The following is a 20307-nucleotide window of genomic DNA, read 5'->3' as shown; positions in this document are numbered from 1 at the left end:
GCCCCAGAGACATTCAGGCAGCCAGAGATGGTGCACAAAGCATAGATAAACAGATAAATGCAAGGGTCTTTACTCATCCCTCCCTGGCCCTCCCCATGGCCCTGACTCTCCAAGAAAATAAATCAAGCTAATGCTCCAAACCCAGCTGTGTAAGTCCATGATGGAAGACAGAGGATCAAACAGCAGCATCTGCCAAGAAGATGATGTATTCTGTATGAATCAGCCCAGTGACTCAGCATCTGATAAAGCTTCTTTGGAGTGTTTAGGGCAAGGGAAGGGGTGGTCCTGTTCTGCTTTGTGTGCTCAGGCCCCCCGACATTGGCTGGCCCAAGGCTCCCCACTGGCATTGGCTGGTCCAGGGCTGGGCCAAGAGTTTCAAGAGAGATGAGGTCCAAATGAGGTCAAAGGGCTGGGGAAAAGTCTGCAAACCACGGCAAGGCAAGGAGCTGCAAGCCTGGAGGTCACTGGCAAAAGCAGACTACGTTGCCTTCAAATATCAGAAGGGGCACTATGGGAGAGATAGGCTGGATTTTCTCTGTGTGGCTCCAGAGGGCAGAACTGGGCTCCGGATTGGCCCATACACGAGCCAGACTGTGACTCAACCAAAGAAGGCCCTAACTTTATCGACAGCTTTACTAGATAAATGGTTGCATGGAAGGTAGTGAGCTCCCTGTTATAGGTGGCATTCAAACATGGGCAGGATGACCACCTGGTGCAGATGCTGGGGATGGGGTAGGAATCAAGCAGTGTGCGAGTCCTGAACCAATCAACCTCTATGATCTACTTAGAATATTAAACATCTGGTGATGCATTTATGGCGCTTTCAAAATTCACACTTTTTTTCCCTCAAAGTTTGATTTTCTGAACCTTGTTTGCTTAGTAGTGGGAATAATCAAGTAATTATTCCTAAGGGATCACAGTCATGACTGTGAATCTGTGAATCATGCTATTTTCTCCCAAATCCTTTCTTCCTCTCCTCCCTTCCCCTAATTCAGCTGGCTAAGGCAGATCTTACTGACTGACCTCCAAAGTCTAATTTTTAAAAACATAACTAGATTTATGCCTTCTGTTCCGGATGCTGAGGGAGCTACAGAACAGAAAAGTTACAAGGAGCGAGCGCAAAAACAATTCTTCTAACCTCAGGCATTGATAAGGAGGAGGCACTGTCCACAGAAAATGTAGCTATTACTGATAATTAGACTTTTTTTTTTTTTTAAGAAAAATAAAGTGTATCCTCTTCTGGGGCATTTTTTTCTTCTTCTGGGTTAACGACCTTCTAATACTTGGCTTGGCTCTAGGTTAGTTTGCAGGGAGCCATGGAGATGATCCATTCCCGATTCCTCATGGTCCAGATGGAAGAAACTGAGGCCCAAGGGCAAAGTGATTGGTCCAAGGTTACCCAGTGTCTAGGGGCACACCTAGGACTGTAATCAGACTTTCATGGACCTGGTCCGGGTTCTCCCACTTCCTCATGGGCCTTGAAGATTCCCCCAGGCTGCCTCCTGAAAAGGACTGGGGTCCCCGTGGCCCCTGGACGTTGGGCAAGCAAGGGACTGGGCCTCCATGTTGTGCCTCCATAGTCCTGATCCTGAACTGGAAAACTCAGCCCCTGACCACGCAGCTCTCCTTTAAGCCCCTTTGTTCCACATGGTTTTCAAAGTCTGCCACCCACAGTGGGGCTGCCTGTACCTGCCCTGTCCACTCATTGCCCCAACTGTCAGCCTCTTGACTCCTCTCCTGGGGCTCAAACATCCCTGGCTCCAAAATGGGCAGCTTAGTTTCTTCTCCAAGAAGTAGCTGCACTTCCAGTGTTCCTGGATTTCCCCCTCCTTGCCGGGGGGTGGGGTGGCTGCCACAGGAGATTCTCCCTGCTCTCAGCAGAAGGAACTCCAGCAGTTGGAGACCAGCAAACCCCTCTGGACACAGATCTGATTTCCTAACTGGGAAGTCTCAGTGCAAAATAAAAATTCAGGGCTACTGGTTCAAAAACTATGAAGAATTTCAAGACTGTCACAGTAGCCCATTAAACCAAACGTGGATCTACAAGGGTCTCACACCCATGAAACCCACCCTGCTTGGCTGGGTTCCAAGAGGATGGGGACAGTGATTGCTTAAGCTCCGTGGATCAAGGAGCCCGGAGAGGCCTTCTGGCTCTCCACATATCTGCCCTGATCACTCCTAAACACAATTCTGTTTCCTCCAGTCCTGGCGGGTCAGTCCAGGGACCCCATCAGTGTGATGTTTCCAGGCGTAGGCCTTTCAATACTTCCTGTGCTCTCTTCTCCAGCACAAGGCCTCTCTCCATCCCATCCTCATTGTGTCTGACTCTTTACTATTTAAATAGGCCAAGAGAAGTGGCACGTGTGTAATGTGAAGGTTAAGGTCAATAGGGCCAGGGAACTGTGAGATTGTGTTTTGGACTGGGACAGACAGCCGGGCTAACCGCGTGAGAGGGGCTCCCAGCTGGGCACGCGAGTTCAGGCTCTTCTCTACATGGGAGCGCCTAGCGGCCGCACCTCAGGGTCTCTCCTGGAGCCAGCACAGCTATTCGTGGTGGTGATGCGCCCCCCGGCGCCCCCAGCCCGGTGCTGCACCGGCCCCCACCTCCGGGCTTCCAGAAAGCTCCCCTTGCTTTCCACGGCATTCTTTGGGCGTGAGTCATGCAGGTTTGCAGCCAGCCCCAAAGGGGGTGTGTGCGCGCGAGCGGAGCGCTATAAATACGGCGCCTCCCAGTGCTCACAACGCGGCGTCGCCAGGAGGAGCGCGCGGGCACAGGGTGCCGCTGACCGGTGAGATGTCCCCATCTTCCCTACCCTTGAGCAGAGCCACACCAGGACGGATGGGCGGGCAGGGGATGGCAGCCAGGCAGAGAGGGATGACACAGCTCGCAGTCACAACCCCTGCGCTTTCGGCGGAGCCCAGGAAGCCAGGGAGGGGAGGTGGCCGGAGCCCCATCACCAGGCAGCTGAGCCAGGGGCCCTGGCGCAACCGCCGCCTGAGAGCACGAGCTCCAACCACAATTATGCGCGGGGGGGGGGGGGTGGGGGGGGGCGCGTAAATAGAGCAGATATAATGATCATCCTTTCGCAAAGATGGGGAAACTGAGACCTGGAGACCTGCCGCGTTGCGGGAGACCCAGGCTAGCAGGTGACGGAGCTGGCCTGCACGGCGCTCCTTCCTGCAGCATATCCTCTGCGAAGATGCGGATCTCTCAGTTGTGGCTGTCGGCTTGAATGCATGAGTCATCCAATTTTCTTCTAAATTCTCTAGCTCTCTGGACACTGTGTCTGTAAGTATGAGGCTGCGGATTTCAGTATATGCTGCAACCACCGAAATCCGTCTTTTTCTGCCTCCTAATGCATCTGAGGTGCATCAGAGAAAAGTCACATAAGATCCACCAGGCCTCAGACCTCTGATTCCACGGTCTCATTTTACAGATGATAATCTGAGGCCTGGAGAGGTTTAGGACTGGTGCCAACACTAAACAGCAAATACGTATCAGAATTGGGATTAGAGCCAAAGCCTCTTGACCTTCCAGAATTTCTGGACCTAGTTAAAAAAAATATGATTTTTTTTTTTTTTTTAACGGAGAGGTTAGGAATTTAAAGGAAAGTACAGATACTATATAAAAAAAGATGCCCATGAGAATGTTAAGTTATAATAATAGTGGGGTATTGGGCACAACTGAAATGGCCAATCTTGTGAGAATGGTAAAATAAACTTGGGTCCGTGAGAAAGTGGAGTATTACATAGCCACAAAAGTATGCTCTTAAAGAATATTTGAAGATGGTGAATGTGAAGGATCTTGTATAAACTGCATGGAAGACAGAAGGAAATATACCACGGTGCTAACATTTGCCTCTGGGTGGTATGAATTACCGGTGATTATTTTTCTTATTTTCCTTTTGATTTAGTTTTCTCCGTTTGAAGAAGCAGATAGGAGCCGGGGCTTTGGGATTGAAGCCCTCACCATCTGTGTGCCCTCTTCACTGTCTTCCCATCCTCCCCACAGCTCCCTGTTCACAGTCATTGATTTTCTTTCTTTCTTTTCTCTGTTTTTTTTTTTTTTTTTTTTTGAGACGAAGTCTCACTCTGTTGCCCAGGCTGGAGTACAGTAGCGCCATCTCGGCTCACTGCAACCTCCGCCATCTGGGTTCAAGTAGTTCTTATGCCTCAGCCTCCGAGTAGCTGGGACTACAGGCGCATGCTGCTACATCCGGCTAATTTTTGTATTTTTAGTAGAGACATGGTTTCACCACCTTGGCCAGGCTGGTCTCGAACTCCTGATCTCAAGTAATCCGCCTGCCTTGGCCTCCCAAAGTGCTGGGATGACAGGTGTGAATCACTGTGCCCTGCCAGGTCATTGATTTTCTTAAGCCTCCAGCCCTGTCCTGCTTGGAAACGTTTTGGGAAGCTGCTCAGTTCAAAGCTCCCAGGAGGGTGTGCCTGGAGGGGAGTTGCTCTCAAAGTCAGCCTGCTCCCCCCGCCCCCCCTCCCACCCCACCATCTCCTCCTCCTCTTCCCCTGAGCAGCCCCTTTGTCCACAGAACCGGCCTTTTCTGGTAGAAGGAGCAAAGCCAGGTGGTTTAAGCCTTCTTAGGGAGAATGAGGCTGCGTGGTAGTGCTGGGGACTCGAGGGCCTTGGCCTTGGCATGGCTCTTCCACCCAGGGCAGCTGGCAGCCAGGCTCCCAGGAGGCAGAGGAGATGAGGGGGGAGGTGAGTCCGAGCAAAGGAAAGGAGGTCGGCCGTGCAGTCACGGTTCTAGAACATTCCTTGGATCAGCAGCATCCATATCACCTGCAGACTGGCTGGAAAAGCAGTCTCAGAACCAACATTATAACCAGCCCTGCAGTGATTCATAAGTACTTTAAAAAGTGGTCAATCATTTCAGCAAAGCAGAGCCACACAGTCCGGGGGACCACAGGTGGGCTCTGTGTGCTTTTCTCTGTTTTCCTGCCCCTCTCCAGATATGCTGATTAGACACTGCCAATGCCCAGCCTCAGACCTCAGTCTAATTTGGAAGTAGTCAGAATTTACTATGATTACATAAGACCCTTGTGTTTACAGAACACATTCCCCTCTCTGAGATCTGGATTAGATCCATTTTACAGATGAAGAAACTGAGGCTCAGATATTTAAGTGACTTGGAATCAAGGAAAGAACACTGGACTAGGGATCGGGAGGGCTGGGCTCTCATCCCAGGGTCACCATGAGCATGCTGTGGACCCTAGGGAGTCCCATGCCCTCTCTGGGCTTCAGCCTCACCGCTAGGGTAGAGGGGTTGGGTGAGAGAACGACCCTCTTCCCAGGTCTGAGCTGGATGGCTCACCAGGGACCCCAGGCTCCCCGGAGCAGACTCTGCCCGCTGCTGAGTCTGGAATTCCTTTCCTGTATCTTGCCTTTGGCTGCCCCGTTCTTCACGGCCCAACACCGTCTTCTGGTCAGAACCTAGTTCTGAATGGGTTTTTCCAGAAGTTGTTGCTTTCAGGGGCCCCCGGCAGAGAGGTGTTTCTGGCTGGCTTTGTCTCTCTGGCATGACAAAGGCTCTGCTCCTGCTGGAGGCATTTCAGGGCTCAGTGGGCAGCTGGGGCAGAGCCCGTGAGACCACAGCCTTCCTGGTGAGCCCGGTCTCCGCCACCCACCCCGTCTCTGGGGAAGGCGCTGACCCCATCTCTTCTCCCACGCTGCTCCCTGGCTCTTTGCGCTTGATTACTTCTCATGAGAGGCACTCCTTGTTAATGTGCTACCGAGTGTCCAGATGGGCCTGCTGGGCTGAGCGGGCTTTGGATGTGAACGATTTCAGGAAGGGGAACCCCGCCGTCCTGTTGGTTCTGTGATGGGAAATGGGTGAGCTCAGATAAGCAGTTCTTGGGAGGGGGATGGTGGGGGTGGAGTGCAGGGGGAGGGGTTTCTGTTTTATGCAACAGCCTCAGCTTCTGGGAAAGGGTCCATTGTGTAAGACCGGGGCTGTGGCCTGTGCCCCCTGGCTCAGGGCAGTCAGCCCAGTGGTGGCAGGAACACTGGCAGGGCAGCCTGCTGTGGGCTTAGAGGGGATGGGCCGTGTGGAGGGCCTGGCAGAGTAAAAGGACTCATCCTTCCAAAGGGACTTTCTCTGCGAAGCCTGCTCCTCAGGCCACTGCGAACCCTCTCTACTCTCCGAAGGGAATTGTCCTTCCTGGCTTCCCCTACTTCCAACCCTGAATGCAGGCGGCCCGGCCCAGGTCTCCCACTAGGGATGCAGTTGGATTCGGTGTGAAGGGCTGGCTGCTGTTGCCTCTGGCTCTTGAAAGTCAAGTTCAGGTGGTGCTGAGACTCCCTGGGGGCTGCAGCGCTGCGGTGGATGGGGAGCATCTGCTGGGGTGAAGATTTAGATGCACGTTGCAGAGGCCGTGGCTGGTCTCTGGGATGCAGTCCCTCTGTGGAGGTGGCATGGGGAGGGACGGATGCATGACCTAAGGGGGGTATTTTCAGTGTCTGACATGATCGATACCACTCTGGACAAGGAGGCCAGGATGCAGAAAGCCTGTGTGCCTCGCTGATTGTGGGGGAGGATGTGGCTTGGACAAGAGCCTGGCTCCTCCGATGCCGGGGTTCTTGTTTCTTCCACTCAACATTGCTGTCCTGCAGTCCCTCCCTCCCTGCACCTCCTGCCTTCGCTTTCATTCGAGGTGTCCATGGCAAGTCTGGTCATTTCCCCCCATTTCCTCAGGAATAAAAGTGCAGTAGTGCCTGCTGTGGGGACAGCTGAGGGCAGTGAGGCCCTGGGGAGCTGCTGCAGGCAGCAGGTGGGCGGGACGCCAGCAGGCTGTCTAGCTGTTCCCATGACGGTCTCCTGTTCTCTGCAAACAGAGGCGTGCGAGGACTCCAGAATTGGAGGCATGATGAAGACTCTGCTGCTGTTTGTGGGGCTGCTGCTGACCTGGGAGAGTGGGCAGGTCCTGGGGGACCAGACGGTCTCAGACAATGAGCTCCAGGGTGAGTAGACCAAGCGTGATGTTCCTCTGGCCACAGGGTGATGAGGTCAGAGGGCAGGGTAGCCGACTCTGCTCAGTGCCTCTCTATCAGGCCCCAGAGTTACAGACTGTTTTTATCTTGTGCACTGGGTCTGGGTGCCTGTGTCTGGGCCCCCTCCAAGCCTCAGCTCCCAGGCCCCTGGTTCAGGCTCCGCGTGCATTAGACTGCCGGCATTTGCAGGCATTTCCCAAGCACTTTCGGCTGCTGCATTTCATTCAGCTGTTCCCTTCCCAGGCCTCTTAGCCCAGCTCCCAGGCCTCCTCCACGAAGCTGTGTCTGGACCACTGGAGCTCTTATCCCTCTCCCCTTTGGAGTGCCCAGAGCTTGTCCCTCTTGTGAGCTGACGGCTTCTGCAGGATCATTGTTAAAAACCCAGATCAGACATGGGTGTGAGTCTGTTTCACCTCTTCTCAGCTGGGTGACTTTGGGCCACTATCTTGATCTCATGACACTCCCCCCACCCCCCGTTTTATTGAGATATAATTAACAAATAAAAATTGTGTATATTTAAGGTATATGACGTGATGTTTTGAAATGCACATACATTGAAATGATGACCACTTTTTTGGTGGGATGGTGGGAAGACTTAAAATCTACTTTCTTAGCAAATTTCCAGTTATGATATGGTGTTATTAACTATAAGCACCACCTGTATGTTAGACCTCCAGAACGTACTCCTACCTGATGGACACTTTGACCCTTTATCATATCACACTTCCCATGTCTCCCTCTGTGAAGTGGGCATGGCGAGGGGCTGGAGCATTATGTAAACTGCACATGAAGTGTTTGGCACAGTGCTTGGCGTGGGATAAACACCAGTGAAGTAGCACTTAGGTGACACAGTGTTTCGCTGCATTTGTCACCAGTGCTATGCCTTAATCATTTACTCGTCTTCTTATTCCTGTCACCTGGCACTGCATTGGAACAAAGAAATACACGTCTGGTTAAACTGAACTCTAGAAAGATATGTGTCCAAAATAACAATATTTTATATTTTGATGCTTCAAAGCTGACACTTCTGTTTTTTTTTTTTCCTTGCCAAGTTTCTTCTGCACCCAGCTCATTCTCCAGGGGCACATGGCAGTGGCTGGGCATAACTCTGGGTGTGCCAGCTCCCATGGTCTGCATTTCTAAGCAGTAGGGTGTAGTCAGCAAGGAGCCTGTGATGGGAGCCTGTGCCAGGGCAAGGCTGGGGCCATGCTGCTGCCTGCTGGCAGGGGTGGGGATCCCAGCCTTGACAGCCCCTGAACTGAACGGGCCTTTCTGGCCATTCCAGCTCATTCCAGGGTCCCGAGGCCACCTCTTCCTCTCGCCTCATTCTGCCTCTTGCACTTCTCTTGCAGAAATGTCCGATCAGGGAAGTAAGTACGTCAATAAGGAAATTCAAAATGCTGTCAACGGGGTGAAACAGATAAAGACTCTCATAGAAAAAACAAACGAAGAGCGCAAGACACTGCTCAGCAACCTAGAGGAAGCCAAGAAGAAGAAAGAGGTCAGGAGGAGCCGCGACCGCCACCGTGCCTTGACCATCCCACTGGAGGGGAGGGAGGGGGTCACTGCGTGGTGCCTTGCTGGGTTGCCATGGTGACCCGCAGTCCTCCCAGGCTGTGTCAGCTGATGCTGGGGCTGCAGTTAAGAAGCAGGGAAGGTTCATTTGCTTCTGAAAGCATCAGGGCGTGAGATCTTGGATCTGGTTTTGTTATGAGCCTGGCCCAGGGCCTAATGCCCAGATTCATTTCAATAGATGTTTCTAAGCCCTGATCATGTGCTAGTTCCAAGCAGGCTCTGGATGGGGTGGTGGCAGGGGCCCAGACAGGGGTGGCGTCCAACCTTAAGGAAGCTTATCTAGTAGGGGTGATACAGTTAGGGTTAAGGCAGGCACACTGCACCCCATGTCTTCCTAGAGTTCTGGACTACTTCATAAAGAAACATCTTGAGCCCAGTAGTGGATATAACATGTTTAGCCTGTGCTTAATGATTTGACAAAACTAAAACACTATAATTCAATGAACAACTTATTTAAGAAATCAAGTCTCCTTAAGAGTAGCCTACAAACCTCCTCTCACGGTCGCCCTACTTCAGATGCTAAGATGTAGCTACCTGCAAGCTTCATAATCCATCATGCATGTTGAAAGCATTTCAAAGGCTCTGAGAAGTTCTGCAGTAAAGAAACTTGTGTAACTCCATGAAACCCAGAGTTTTCCAAACTGACCAGAGAATTCGTTTTTTTTTGTTTTGTTTTTTTTCCTGGCCGCTTTGAGCACAGCTCCATAGGAGCCACTTCAGGGAATGCTGGCCTGGATGTGGCGCTACCTTTTTTTCAAGCTTCATGCCCTTTCTTGGCCTTAGTGTCAGTTCTCACCATTCTATGAGAATCCTCAAATAGCTCCTGGGGAAGGAGCACGACTCATTCTCACATTTTTGTGGTTATCACTGGAGTTTGACATTCAACAATTCTAGTTTTATAATAAAGCACATCACATACATTTGGAGAAAAGAGCCTGCTACTTCTTAGTTGAGGAGTAGGTGAGCCAGAAGGAAAGGAAGTAGGTAGCAGGGGTGGCACTTGTGTCTTGGCTCAGTGGGAGGTGGGTTGTCCTTGCCCAGCAGGGGACAGGGGATGATGGAGCAGGACAAAGACCTCACGTAACTCTGGGGTGTGGATAGGCTAATTTTATTTTAAAGACTAACACCCTCATTCATAGAGACTTTAATATAGAAAAGTAGAAGAGGAAAAGTTTTTCCATAATCCTTTTGCCCAAGGACAAGTCACTGTTAACATTTGATCTATTTCTTCCTATTATTTTCTTCTGTGCTTTTTTGACAGTGGCTATATTTAAAATTATGAATTTTTAACATATAATATTCAAAATGGACTATAAATATCCTTTGTAATGATGTACCATCTACCCTTTATATGAACCACAGTTTGTTTAACCTGTCTCTTTTAAGCATCTGGGTTGATTCTGATTTTTTTTTTTTTTTTTGCCACAAGCTAATACTGTGCCAAATATTTTTAAGCATCTTTTTCTTTGTCAGGGGATTCCTTTGAGATAGAGTCTTTGTTTTGTTTTGTTTTGTTTTTTTGAGACAGAGTCTCACTCTGTCATCCAGGCTGTAGTGCAGAGGTTTGATCTTGGTTCACTGCAACCTCCGCCTCCCAGGTTCAAGCTATTCTCCTGCCTTAGCATCCCAAGTAGCTGGGAGTGCAGGTGTGCACCACCACACCAGCTAATTTTTGTATTTTTAGTAGAGATGGGGTTTCACCATGTTGGCCAGGCTGGTCTCGAACTCCTGACCTCAAGTAATATGCCTGCCTCGGCCTCCCAAAGTTCTGGGATTACAGGTGCCAGCTGCTGCACCTGGCCTGAGATAGATTCTTACAGAATTATTGGGTCAAGTGGCAAGGGCCCATTAGAGAATTTTGACAGCTGGTGTGGCTTTGGTGTTGAAAGCCTGCCATTCCCTTTGCATGCCAGGAGGCATGGTTGCAATAGAAAGGTAAGATTCAGGGAGTCTGCAGCCTACTTTGGAAGATGAAATTTAAACACCAGAAGCAGAGAATAGGAAATGAGGCTTCAGTGAGAGGGTAGTCATTGAGTAGGTGATCAGAGAGAGGTGGTGTCCACATGGGTTCCAGGAGTTGGGAAGCTTCTAGGAGTTAGGGAACAGTTGGATCTTGAAGGATGAGTGGATTCTTCAAGCTGGGTGGGAAGGGGATTCCAGGTGGGCGAATGAGGGGAAGCTTGAACTGGAGCAAGGGTGGGCACTTGCACGCTGGGTGGCCAGCCTGTGGGAAGGCCTGCCCTGGGGCAGAGGGCCTGGCACCCAGCACCTCCTTGAGTGTGTGAGCCTGTGGTCTCTGTGTGGCTCAGCCAGCCTTGTGTCTTCCTGTAGGATGCCCTAAATGAGACCAGGGAATCAGAGACAAAGCTGAAGGAGTTCCCAGGAGTGTGCAATGAGACCATGATGGCCCTCTGGGAAGAGTGTAAGCCCTGCCTGAAACAGACCTGCATGAAGTTCTACGCACGCGTCTGCAGAAGTGGCTCGGGCCTGGTTGGCCGCCAGGTGAAAAGGGGACACATGAGTGGCCAAGGCTCTGAGTGGGGAAGGAGGGGAGCCTAGTGAAATATGCTTCATTCTGCATGCCAGATGCAATTTATTAGTATTGGCTGGCTTGCCCAGAGTGCCATGCTCCATTGGTAATGTCTGGCAAGAGTAGAGAGAGTGGAGTCATCAAAAGGATGTAGGCCAGGTATCTACCTTCTCTTAGAAAACTCATGCAGCAGTACGTAGCTGGATGACACAACAAACAGCTTCATGGGATGGCAGAGCCCTGTGTCCACTTATGTGGAAGGATTTAAGAATTTTTTTATTTTTTGAGACAGGGTCTCACTCTGTCACCCAGGCTGGAGTGCAGTGGCGTGATCATGTTTCACTGCAGCTTCGACCTCCTGGGTTCAGGTGATCCTCCCACCTCAGCCTCCCAAGTAGCTGGGACTACAGGCACGTACCACCGTACCCAGCTAATTTTTGTATTTTTTTTTGTAAACATGAGGTTTGGCCATGTTGCCCAGGCTGGTCTCAAACTCCTAAGCTCAAGTAATCCTCCTACCTCGGCCTCCCAAATTGTTGGGATTATAGATGTGTGCCACTATGCCCAGCCAATGTAAGATTTTGTAGTATATTAGTATTGCTCCTGTCCTCTGCTGCAGGGCTTTTTTGATTGGGACTCAGTAGATTGCTCCAATCCCTGAAGTCACATCAGTTGGCCCTTAGCCGAGTAGGGGGTGGATATCATTGGTGGCCAAAGATGACAGTGGATGAACCTGAAATGTTGGCCTTGTGACTCTTGGGGCCTCCCAGGTGTCTCAAAACTGTCCCCCATGGAGGGAGATAAAAGGAAAGAGCATGGACCTGACAGATGGGGTGCTGGGGGCTGGTCCCAGCTGGGCTGTTGGTCACTTGCTGTGTGACTGTTACAGCCATGGGCAGGGCCTGGCCTGGCTCACCACGGGGTGGGAGGCCAGGAGGCCGTGGCCTTGGTGAGCTTCTCCTAACTGTGCCCATGCTGGCTGTCCCAGCTCGAGGAGTTCCTGAACCAGAGCTCACCCTTCTACTTCTGGATGAATGGTGACCGCATCGACTCCCTGCTGGAGAACGACCGGCAGCAGACGCACATGCTGGATGTCATGCAGGACCACTTCAGCCGCGCGTCCAGCATCATGGACGAGCTCTTCCAGGACAGGTTCTTCGCCCAGGAGCCCCAGGACACCTACCACTACCTGCCCTTCAGCCTGCCCCACCGGAGGCCTCACTTCTTCTTTCCCAAGTCCCGCATCATCCGCAGCTTGATGCCCTTCTCTCCGTATGAGCCCCTGAACTTCCACGCCATGTTCCAGCCCTTCCTTGAGATGATACACGAGGCTCAGCAGGCCATGGACGTCCACTTCCACAGCCCGGCCTTCCAGCTCCCGCCCACAGAATTCATACGAGGTGAGAAGGGGTGGAAGCTCATGGCCCTTTTGAGCAACTCGTTAGATGCTGAGAACCATGCCGAGGGCTCAGTGGGTGTCATCTCGATTTTTCCCCAGCAATATCACAAGGGTGATATCCTTATTTAAAGAAGAAAAAGCTGAGCTGGGCATGGTGGCTCGTGCCTGTGATGCTGGCACTTTGAGAGGCCAAGGCGGGAGGATCATTTGAGGCCAGGAGTTTGAGACCGGCCCGGCCAAGATAGTGAGACCTTGTCTCTACAAAAATAAAAACTTAAAAAATTAGCCGGGTGTGGGGGTGCACACCTGTAGTTTCAGCTACTCGGGAGGCTGAGGCAAGAGAGTCACCTGAGCCTGGAAGTTGGAGGCTGCAGTGAGCTATGATTGCACCATTGCACTCCAGCCTGGGCAACAGAGTGAGACCCTGTCTCTAAATTAAAAAATAAATAAAAATAACAATAGGAATCAGTGGGGTCCATCTCTGCATGGCTGGATGACTGACTCTTCTTCCCTCATGTGTCCCCAGAAGGCGACGATGACCGGACTGTGTGCCGGGAGATCCGCCACAACTCCACGGGCTGCCTGCGGATGAAGGACCAGTGTGACAAGTGCCGGGAGATCTTGTCTGTGGGTGAGTCGGGGTCCAGACCACAAGCTGCCCCTTCTGATCCCTTGTGTCCTGGGGTCACTGGGGCCTCACTGGTGCTGCCTTTATGGAGTCAGACAGATAAGCATTTGGATTCCAGCTCTGCAGCCTTTGAGCTGTGTCCCGGGGCAGGTCCTGAGCCTCATGCAGCTTGGGTTCCTTATCTTAGAATGAGATGATGATGCGAGGCTGTCCCTGAAGTCGGTGAGATGTCGTTAGAGATGCAAAAGTGCCCTCCACCCCGTCGGCCCCATGTTGAAAAAAGCTTGTTGAAAAAAGTCATCCCCCTGGGACTCCCCAGTGATTCTGTTCCCAAGTGCCAAGCGTAGTAGGCATCTTCATTCTCCTCTGCAGATTATGAAATTGCAAACAGTATGTGTTTTGTGTAACAAAACTGACCAGAGGCCAGGCACTGTTCTAAACACTCGACATACATTTCCTCATTTCCTCAGAATGACCCTCTGAGGAAACAGCCATGGAAAGCTGAATAACTTATCCAACATTGACCCCGACATGGGCAAGCTGGGCTTCAATCCTAGGGCGCTGTGTTCTCTCCCGGGGCCCCTCGCAGCCTCTGGCCACAGAAGTCACAGGTCTCAGTACCTGGGCATCCAAGCAATAGTCCCTTTGGTCGGTTGGTTGGTCCCCTAGGCAAAGGGAATATTTCCCTTTAACTGTCCCCCTCCGTTTCACCAGCTCTGGTTATGGGTTAACTTCTTTCCACTTAGAGATCTCTAACAGCTATGACAGTATTTGGACTAGTTCCTGGTACACAGCAGTTCATACTCACAAAGAGTTAATTGTTTCCCCTTGTAAACAGCTTATCGATCTGGTGGCTTTGCTCTTACTTAATGCTTAGTTTGAATTTGCCATGGCAGACCGCCAGGGTCTAGTTAAACATTCCTAGCCTCACTCCTATAATTTTAGAAGCCACTGCAAAATAAACAGTTGTGCTTTAACAGGCTGAAGTATAAGTTGCTGAAGATGAGTGCACAACCAGGCCTTGGGGCTTTTTCTATAAAAATATCATAGAGTGGCATCAATTACATGGTACCTCACCACAAGAAAGTCATGTTAGGGCCTGAAGAAAAGATGTCCAGATGCCTGTGCCCAGATTGGACCTCTCATGATGATTTTTACTCTGTTGCCCAGGCTGGGCTCAGGTCTGGCGCCAATCTTAACAGTCATTGATTACAGCTGAGAGTGCAGCCGGCGCCAGTCTTAACAGTCATTGATTATAGCTGGAGTACAGTGACTCTATCTCGGCTCAATGCAACCTCCGCCTCCCGGGTTCAAGTGATTCTCCTGCCCCAGCCTCCCAAGTAGCTGGGAGTGCAGGTGTGCACCACCACACCCAGCTAATTTTTGTATTTTTAGTAGAGACAGCGTTTCACTATGTTGGCCAGGCTGGTCTTGAACTCCTGACCTCAAGTAATCTGCCCGCCTCGGCCTCCCAAAGTTCTGGGATTACAGGTGTGAGCCAGTGTGCCTGGCCTGAGATAGATTCTTAGAGAATTATTGGTAAGAATAATTCTCTAAGCTGAGCTAAATAGTCTACACTGAAGAGGACTGCCTACTGTTATTTAAGGTGCTTGCAACCATATAAGCATGTACTGCCTGGGAACTCTAAACCAAGATTTCTCAATTTCAGTGCTGTTGATTTTTTTTTTTTTTTTTTTTTTTTTTGAGACAGGGTCTCTGTCTATCACCCAGCCTAGAGTGCAGTGGCACCATTACAGCTCACTGCAGCCTAGACCTCTTGGGCTGAAGTGATCCTCCTGCCTCAGCCTCCTGAGTAACAGACTACAGGTGTGCTCCACCATGCTTGGCTAATTTTTTAATTTTTAGTAGAGATGGGGTCTTGCTACATTGCCCAAGCTGGTCTCCAACTCCTGGGCTCAAGTGATCCTCCTACCTCAGCCTCCCAGAGTGCTGGGATTACAGGTGTGAGCAGTGCTGACATTTTGGACCAGGTCATTCTTTGTTGTGGGGGGCTGTCCTGAGCAGTTCAGGGTGTTTGGCAGCATTCCTGGCCTCTACCCACTAGGGGTCAGCAGCTCCCTTCCCTTCATTGTGACAACCAGCTTCAGAACTTGCTAAATCTCCCTGGGTGACAGCGTCACCCCAGTTGAGAACCTCTATTCTAGACTAAGCCTCGGCTCTCAAGGATTTTTCTTATTTTATTATTATTTTTTTAAGACAGGGTCTCGCTCTATCACCCAGGCTGGAGTGCAGTGGTGCAATCTTTGCTCACTGCAACCTCTGCTTCCTGGGTTCAAGCGATTCTCCTGCCCCAGCCTCCTGAGTAGCTGGGATTACAGGCATGCGCCACCACGCCTGGCTAATTTTGGTATTTTTAGCAGAGACAGGGTTTCACCATATTGGCCAGGCTAATCTCAAACTCTTGACCTCAAGTGATCAGCCTGCCTCAGCCTCCCAAAGTGCTGGGATTACAGGTATGAGCCAGCACTCCTGGCTAGTGTTTCTTATTTTTAAATTATTTTTTGGTAAAATGATGAAGATTATTTATTACATATTTATTTTCAACCTGGCATCTTGTTAGTAATTCTGTTTCTTTCCCCACCTAACATTTTGTTTTACTCTAAATGATTGCAGTCATCATCCTAAAGCATATGCAAAATCTCCCTTCCCCTGACTCACGTTTGATGTACCTGCCTCTGGATATTTTTGAAATAACTTAGGGGGAGAAAAACAGTAGTTTTAAGAGCTAGTGGACAGTTTCCAGCTCTTAATGAATCTGACAACCTGCAGCCCAGGGCCAAGAGGAATGAATTCTCTTTTCCCTGCTCCCTTGGTGAACTCAGTGACCAGCCATGGGCAGGCAGGTGGGCGGGCAAGGACCCCTGGCCACCAGGTGCCAGTGCATCAGCTGCATGAACTCTTGGCACCGGAACTGCCACCTCTGCAGACATGCTCACAAGACAAGCTTGGACTGGGTGCATTGGCTCACGCCTGTAATCCCAGCACTTTGAGAGGCCAAGGTGGGTGGATCCCCTGAGGTCAGGAGTTTGAGACCAGCCTAGCCAACATGGTGAAACCCCGTCTCTCCTAAAAATACAAAAAAATCACCCGGGGGTGGTGGCAGGCACCTGTAATCCCAGCTACTCTGGAGGCTGAGGCAGGAGAATTGCTTGAACCCGGGAGGTGGAGGTTGCAGTGAGCCGAGCTCGCGCCACTGCACTCCAGCCTGGGAAACTCCAGCCTGGGAAACAAGAGCGAAACTCTGTCTCAAAAAAAAAAAAACAAAAAAAAAAAAAACAAGCTTGGAGGATTGTCCGGAACCACAGACCCAGGGTAGGAAGAGCCCAAGCTTAGGAGCTGAAGACCCTGGTTCAATCCTGGGCCCAGAGATCATTTATTCTATGGCTTTAGGTAAGCTATTTATTGATACTTCTGTGGGCCTCAGTTTCATTATTGGTAAAATAGGAGTCCTAATCCTTAAGTCAGAACAGATCCAATTCTTAGAGAAAAAGGATATCCAGAGAGAACTTTCTGCGGTGTCTGGGATGCAGGCAGTGCCACACGAATGGCAGCTGTGAGTAATATTCCTCCTCTCTGGAAATGATTCCTGGGAGGGACTAGGGCAGTGAGAGCCACTCTGGGTCTGAGAACATGGAGAACTTGAGATCAGTGCTTTTGGAAGTGTGGTCAACACAGTTTGTCACACAGTTTGTCACCAAAGAGATAAGGGTCTGGCACCCAAAGATAAATCAATGATGTTACGAAGCACACTGTTTAGGTCAGTTGACGTATTTTTCCAGAGCAAGGCTTCTCAGGCTGGGCGTGGTGGCTCACACCTGTAATCCCAGCACTTTTTGGGCAGATCGGTTGAGCCCAGGAGTTCGAGACCAGCCTGGACAACATAGAAAAAACCCGTGTCTACAAAAAATACAAAAATTAGCTGGGCGTGGTAGCATGTGCCTATAGTCCCAGCTACTCAGGAGGCTGAGGTTGGAGGATAGCCTGAGCCTGGGAAGTCAAGGCTGCAGTGAGCCGAGATCTCACCACTGTGTTCCAGCCTAGGCAACAGAGCAAAACTCTGTCTCAAAAAAACAAAAACAAAAACAAAAAACCCAAAAGACTTTCTGGATGATGGAAGCAGTGTCTAGATTCACATTCCGAGGCAAAACCTTTATTTTGTCGTGGACAATTCCAGTTTGTGGCCCTTCCCTTAGGGAAGCACTGCTTTTGTTCCCGCTGCACGTGCTAACTTCCGTTCATTCATGGTTCTATCCCTTTGTAGCCTTCCCTTCACACTTCTCCCTTGCGTTTCTTCCATCTCTGGGCAGACTGTTCGGCCAACAACCCCTCCCAGGCTCAGCTGCGGCGGGAGCTCAATGAATCCCTCCAGGTCGCTGAGAGGTTGACCAGGAAGTACAACGAGCTGCTGAAGTCCTACCAGTGGAAGATGCTCAACACCTCCTCCTTGCTGGAGCAGCTGAATGAGCAGTTTAACTGGGTGTCCCGGCTGGCAAACGTCACCCAAGGCAAAGACCAGTACTATCTGCGGGTCACCACGGTGAGCTGTGTCCCGGCCACATGCTGTGGCTCGGGAGCCCAAGCTGTGATCGGGAGCAGGGGCACATGTGCTTTTGACTGAGCGTTTATCACATGGCAGAAAATAGAAAACTTTAGGTGCCCTTGTTGCCTTGAAGCCTCATCACCCACTCAGGGAAAACATAACCCTGTTTTACAAAGGAGCAAAGTAAGAGAGGTTCCATAGCTTGGCCAAGGTGTGATAGCTGACAGATGATTTGGATGGGTATTTTAACCTGACTGCCTGGCTGCCAAGCCTGTATTTTGTTGTTGTTGTTGTTGTTTTTGTTTTGGTGCACAAATCTGTGAATAAACCAGAAGCCTCTGTTCTTTTCTCAAAGCTACAAGGCTGCCCTCTGGCATGTAAAATGGCTTATGAATTAGTACATCATTCTCTGCCAGTGATAAAAACTCTCTAGGCCAGACATGGTGGCTCATGCCTGTAATCCCAGCACTTTGGGAGGCAGAGGCAAAAGGATTGCTTGAGGCCAGGAATTTGAGACCAGCCTGGGCAATACAGCAAGATTCCCTCTCTACAAAAAATACAAAAATCAGCCAGGTGCGGTGGCACACACTTGTAGTCCCAGCTATTCAGGAGGCTGAGGTGGGAGGATTGCCTGAGCCCTGAGGTGGAGGCTGCAATGAGCTGTGATCATGCCACTGCACTCCAGCCTGGGTGACAGAGTGAGACTCTGTCTCTTAAAATATATATATATATATAAAATAATAAAATAAAATAAACAAATCAAATAAAACTTATTTCTAGTGCTGGGAAACCTTCTTTTTTCTTTTCTTTCTGACCTCCAGGCCCCCTGGATTCCTTTTCTACCCTAGTCTGACCAATGGCTGCCTAAAGCAAATGTTTGGAAACCACTTTTATTCTTTGGGGTGCTCCCTGGGCAGGCCATTTGCAGATGGCATTTGCCCCAACACATGAGTGTCTGTGAACCACTTCACTTCTGTCCACTGAGCTGTACTGATGTCTAGATGTGTAAGAAGCATGGGGTCAGCTCTCTAGATTTTCTTGGAGGAGGAGGAGGACTTCCTTATCAGAAGCCTGACTTCTGTTGCAGAACGCATGCATTTTGACCACAGTGTTTCAGCTCTTCTTTTTTCTTTTGTTCCATTTAGGTGGCTTCCCACACTTCTGACTCGGACGTTCCTTCAGGTGTCACTGAGGTGGTCGTGAAGCTCTTTGACTCTGATCCCATCACTGTGACGGTCCCTGTAGAAGTCTCCAGGAAGAACCCTAAATTTATGGAGACCGTGGCGGAGAAAGCGTTGCAGGAATACCGCAAAAAGCACCGGTAAGCAGGCGGGCCTTTCCTGCGGGCCTGCAGGGCCCAGTGAGTCTCTGGGAGCCAAAAAAAACAAAAAAACAAAAGAAGCGCAGACTCTATAGCCTGGTGGGAATGACTCCGCCTGGAGCCAGAGCCCAAGAACAAAGCCAGGAAGTTACGGGGAATTTTATTTTTGCTTTGGAGGATGTTTTACTTTGGTGGATAACTCTTTTTTATTTCAGGGAGGAGTGAGATGTGAATGTTGCTTTTGCACCTACGGGGGCATCTGAGTCCAGCTCCCCGCAAGATGAGCTGCAGCCCCCCAGAGAGAGCTCTGCACGTCACCAAGTAACCAGGCCCCAGCCTCCAGGCCCCCAACTCCGCCCAGCCTCTCCCTGCTCTGGATCCTGCACTCTAACACTCAACTCTGCTGCTCATGGGAAGAACAGAATTGCTCCTGCATGCAACTAATTCAATAAAACTGTCTTGTGAGCTGAGCGCTTGGAGGGTCCTCTTTTTATGTTGAGTTGCTGCTTCCCGGCATGCCTTCATTTTGCTATGGGGGGCGGGCGGGGGGATGGAAAATAAGTAGAAACAAAAAAGCAGTGGCTAAGATGGTATAGGGACTGTCATACGGTGAAGAATAGAAGGGATATGATGACAAGGTTGATCCAATTCAAGAATTGCTTGCTTTCAGGAAGAGAGATGTGTTTCAACAAGCCAACTAAAATATATTGCTGAAAATTGAAGCTTTTCTGTTCTATTATAAAACTGTCGATGTATTCTGACCAAGGTGCGACAATCTCCTAAAGGAATACACTGAAAGTTAAGGAGAAGAAGCAGTAAGTGTAAGGTATTATAACACATAATTGATGTTTTCGTTATGAAAACATTTGGTGCCCAGAAGTCCAAATGACCAGTTTTATTTGTAAGAGCTATTGCTTTTGCAGCAGTTTTATTTGTAAGAGCTGTTGATTGCAAGTTGTAAGAGCTCAACATCCCAGGGGCATCTTCTTGACTGTGGCATTTCCTGTCCACCGCCAGTTTATGTGATCTTCATATCTTTCCCTGGACCACAGGCGTTTCTCTGCTTTTTGTCTGAACCATAGCTGGGCTGCAGTACCCTATGCTGCCAGCAGGTGGCCATGACTACCCATGGTACCAATCTCAGTCTTAAAGCTGAGGCTTTTCGTTCATTAATATTCTCTAATTATAGAATTCTGGTCATCAGATGTACTGCAATGGAACAAAACTCATCTGGAAGCATCCCAGGTGTGTAGCAGAGTCCACATGTAAATTTATAGCTTAGAATAT

At 50.1% G+C, this 20307-nt stretch overlaps 1 protein-coding gene across 4 annotated transcripts; it reads left to right on the top strand.

The window, feature by feature from the left end:
• The first annotated feature begins 2560 nt into the window (after nt 1-2560).
• On the top strand, nt 2561-19490 carry CLU (clusterin). 4 transcript variants are annotated; one of them, XM_003777226.5, is made up of 9 exons: nt 2561-2789; nt 6851-6976; nt 8359-8507; nt 10913-11083; nt 12100-12511; nt 13037-13141; nt 17467-17696; nt 18845-19020; nt 19236-19490. In XM_003777226.5, the coding sequence occupies exons 2-9, from the start codon at nt 6880-6882 to the stop codon at nt 19243-19245; spliced, it is 1350 nt and encodes a 449-aa protein (XP_003777274.1). In that variant the 5' UTR covers nt 2561-2789; nt 6851-6879; the 3' UTR covers nt 19246-19490. The 4 variants fall into 4 exon arrangements, with proteins under 4 accessions (XP_003777274.1, XP_024106669.1, XP_024106670.1 ...); XM_024250901.3 differs by lacking the exon at nt 2561-2789 and adding an exon at nt 5697-5848; XM_024250902.3 differs by lacking the exon at nt 2561-2789 and adding an exon at nt 6278-6301.
• The last annotated feature ends 817 nt before the right edge of the window (nt 19491-20307 follow it).

The sequence above is a fragment of the Pongo abelii genome, chromosome 7 (assembly GCF_028885655.2).
Source record: "Pongo abelii isolate AG06213 chromosome 7, NHGRI_mPonAbe1-v2.0_pri, whole genome shotgun sequence".
NCBI classification, from domain to species: Eukaryota; Metazoa; Chordata; class Mammalia; order Primates; family Hominidae; genus Pongo; species Pongo abelii.
The sequence above is the reverse complement of the archived record's forward strand: the minus strand, read 5'-3'. Positions and strand labels throughout refer to the sequence as shown.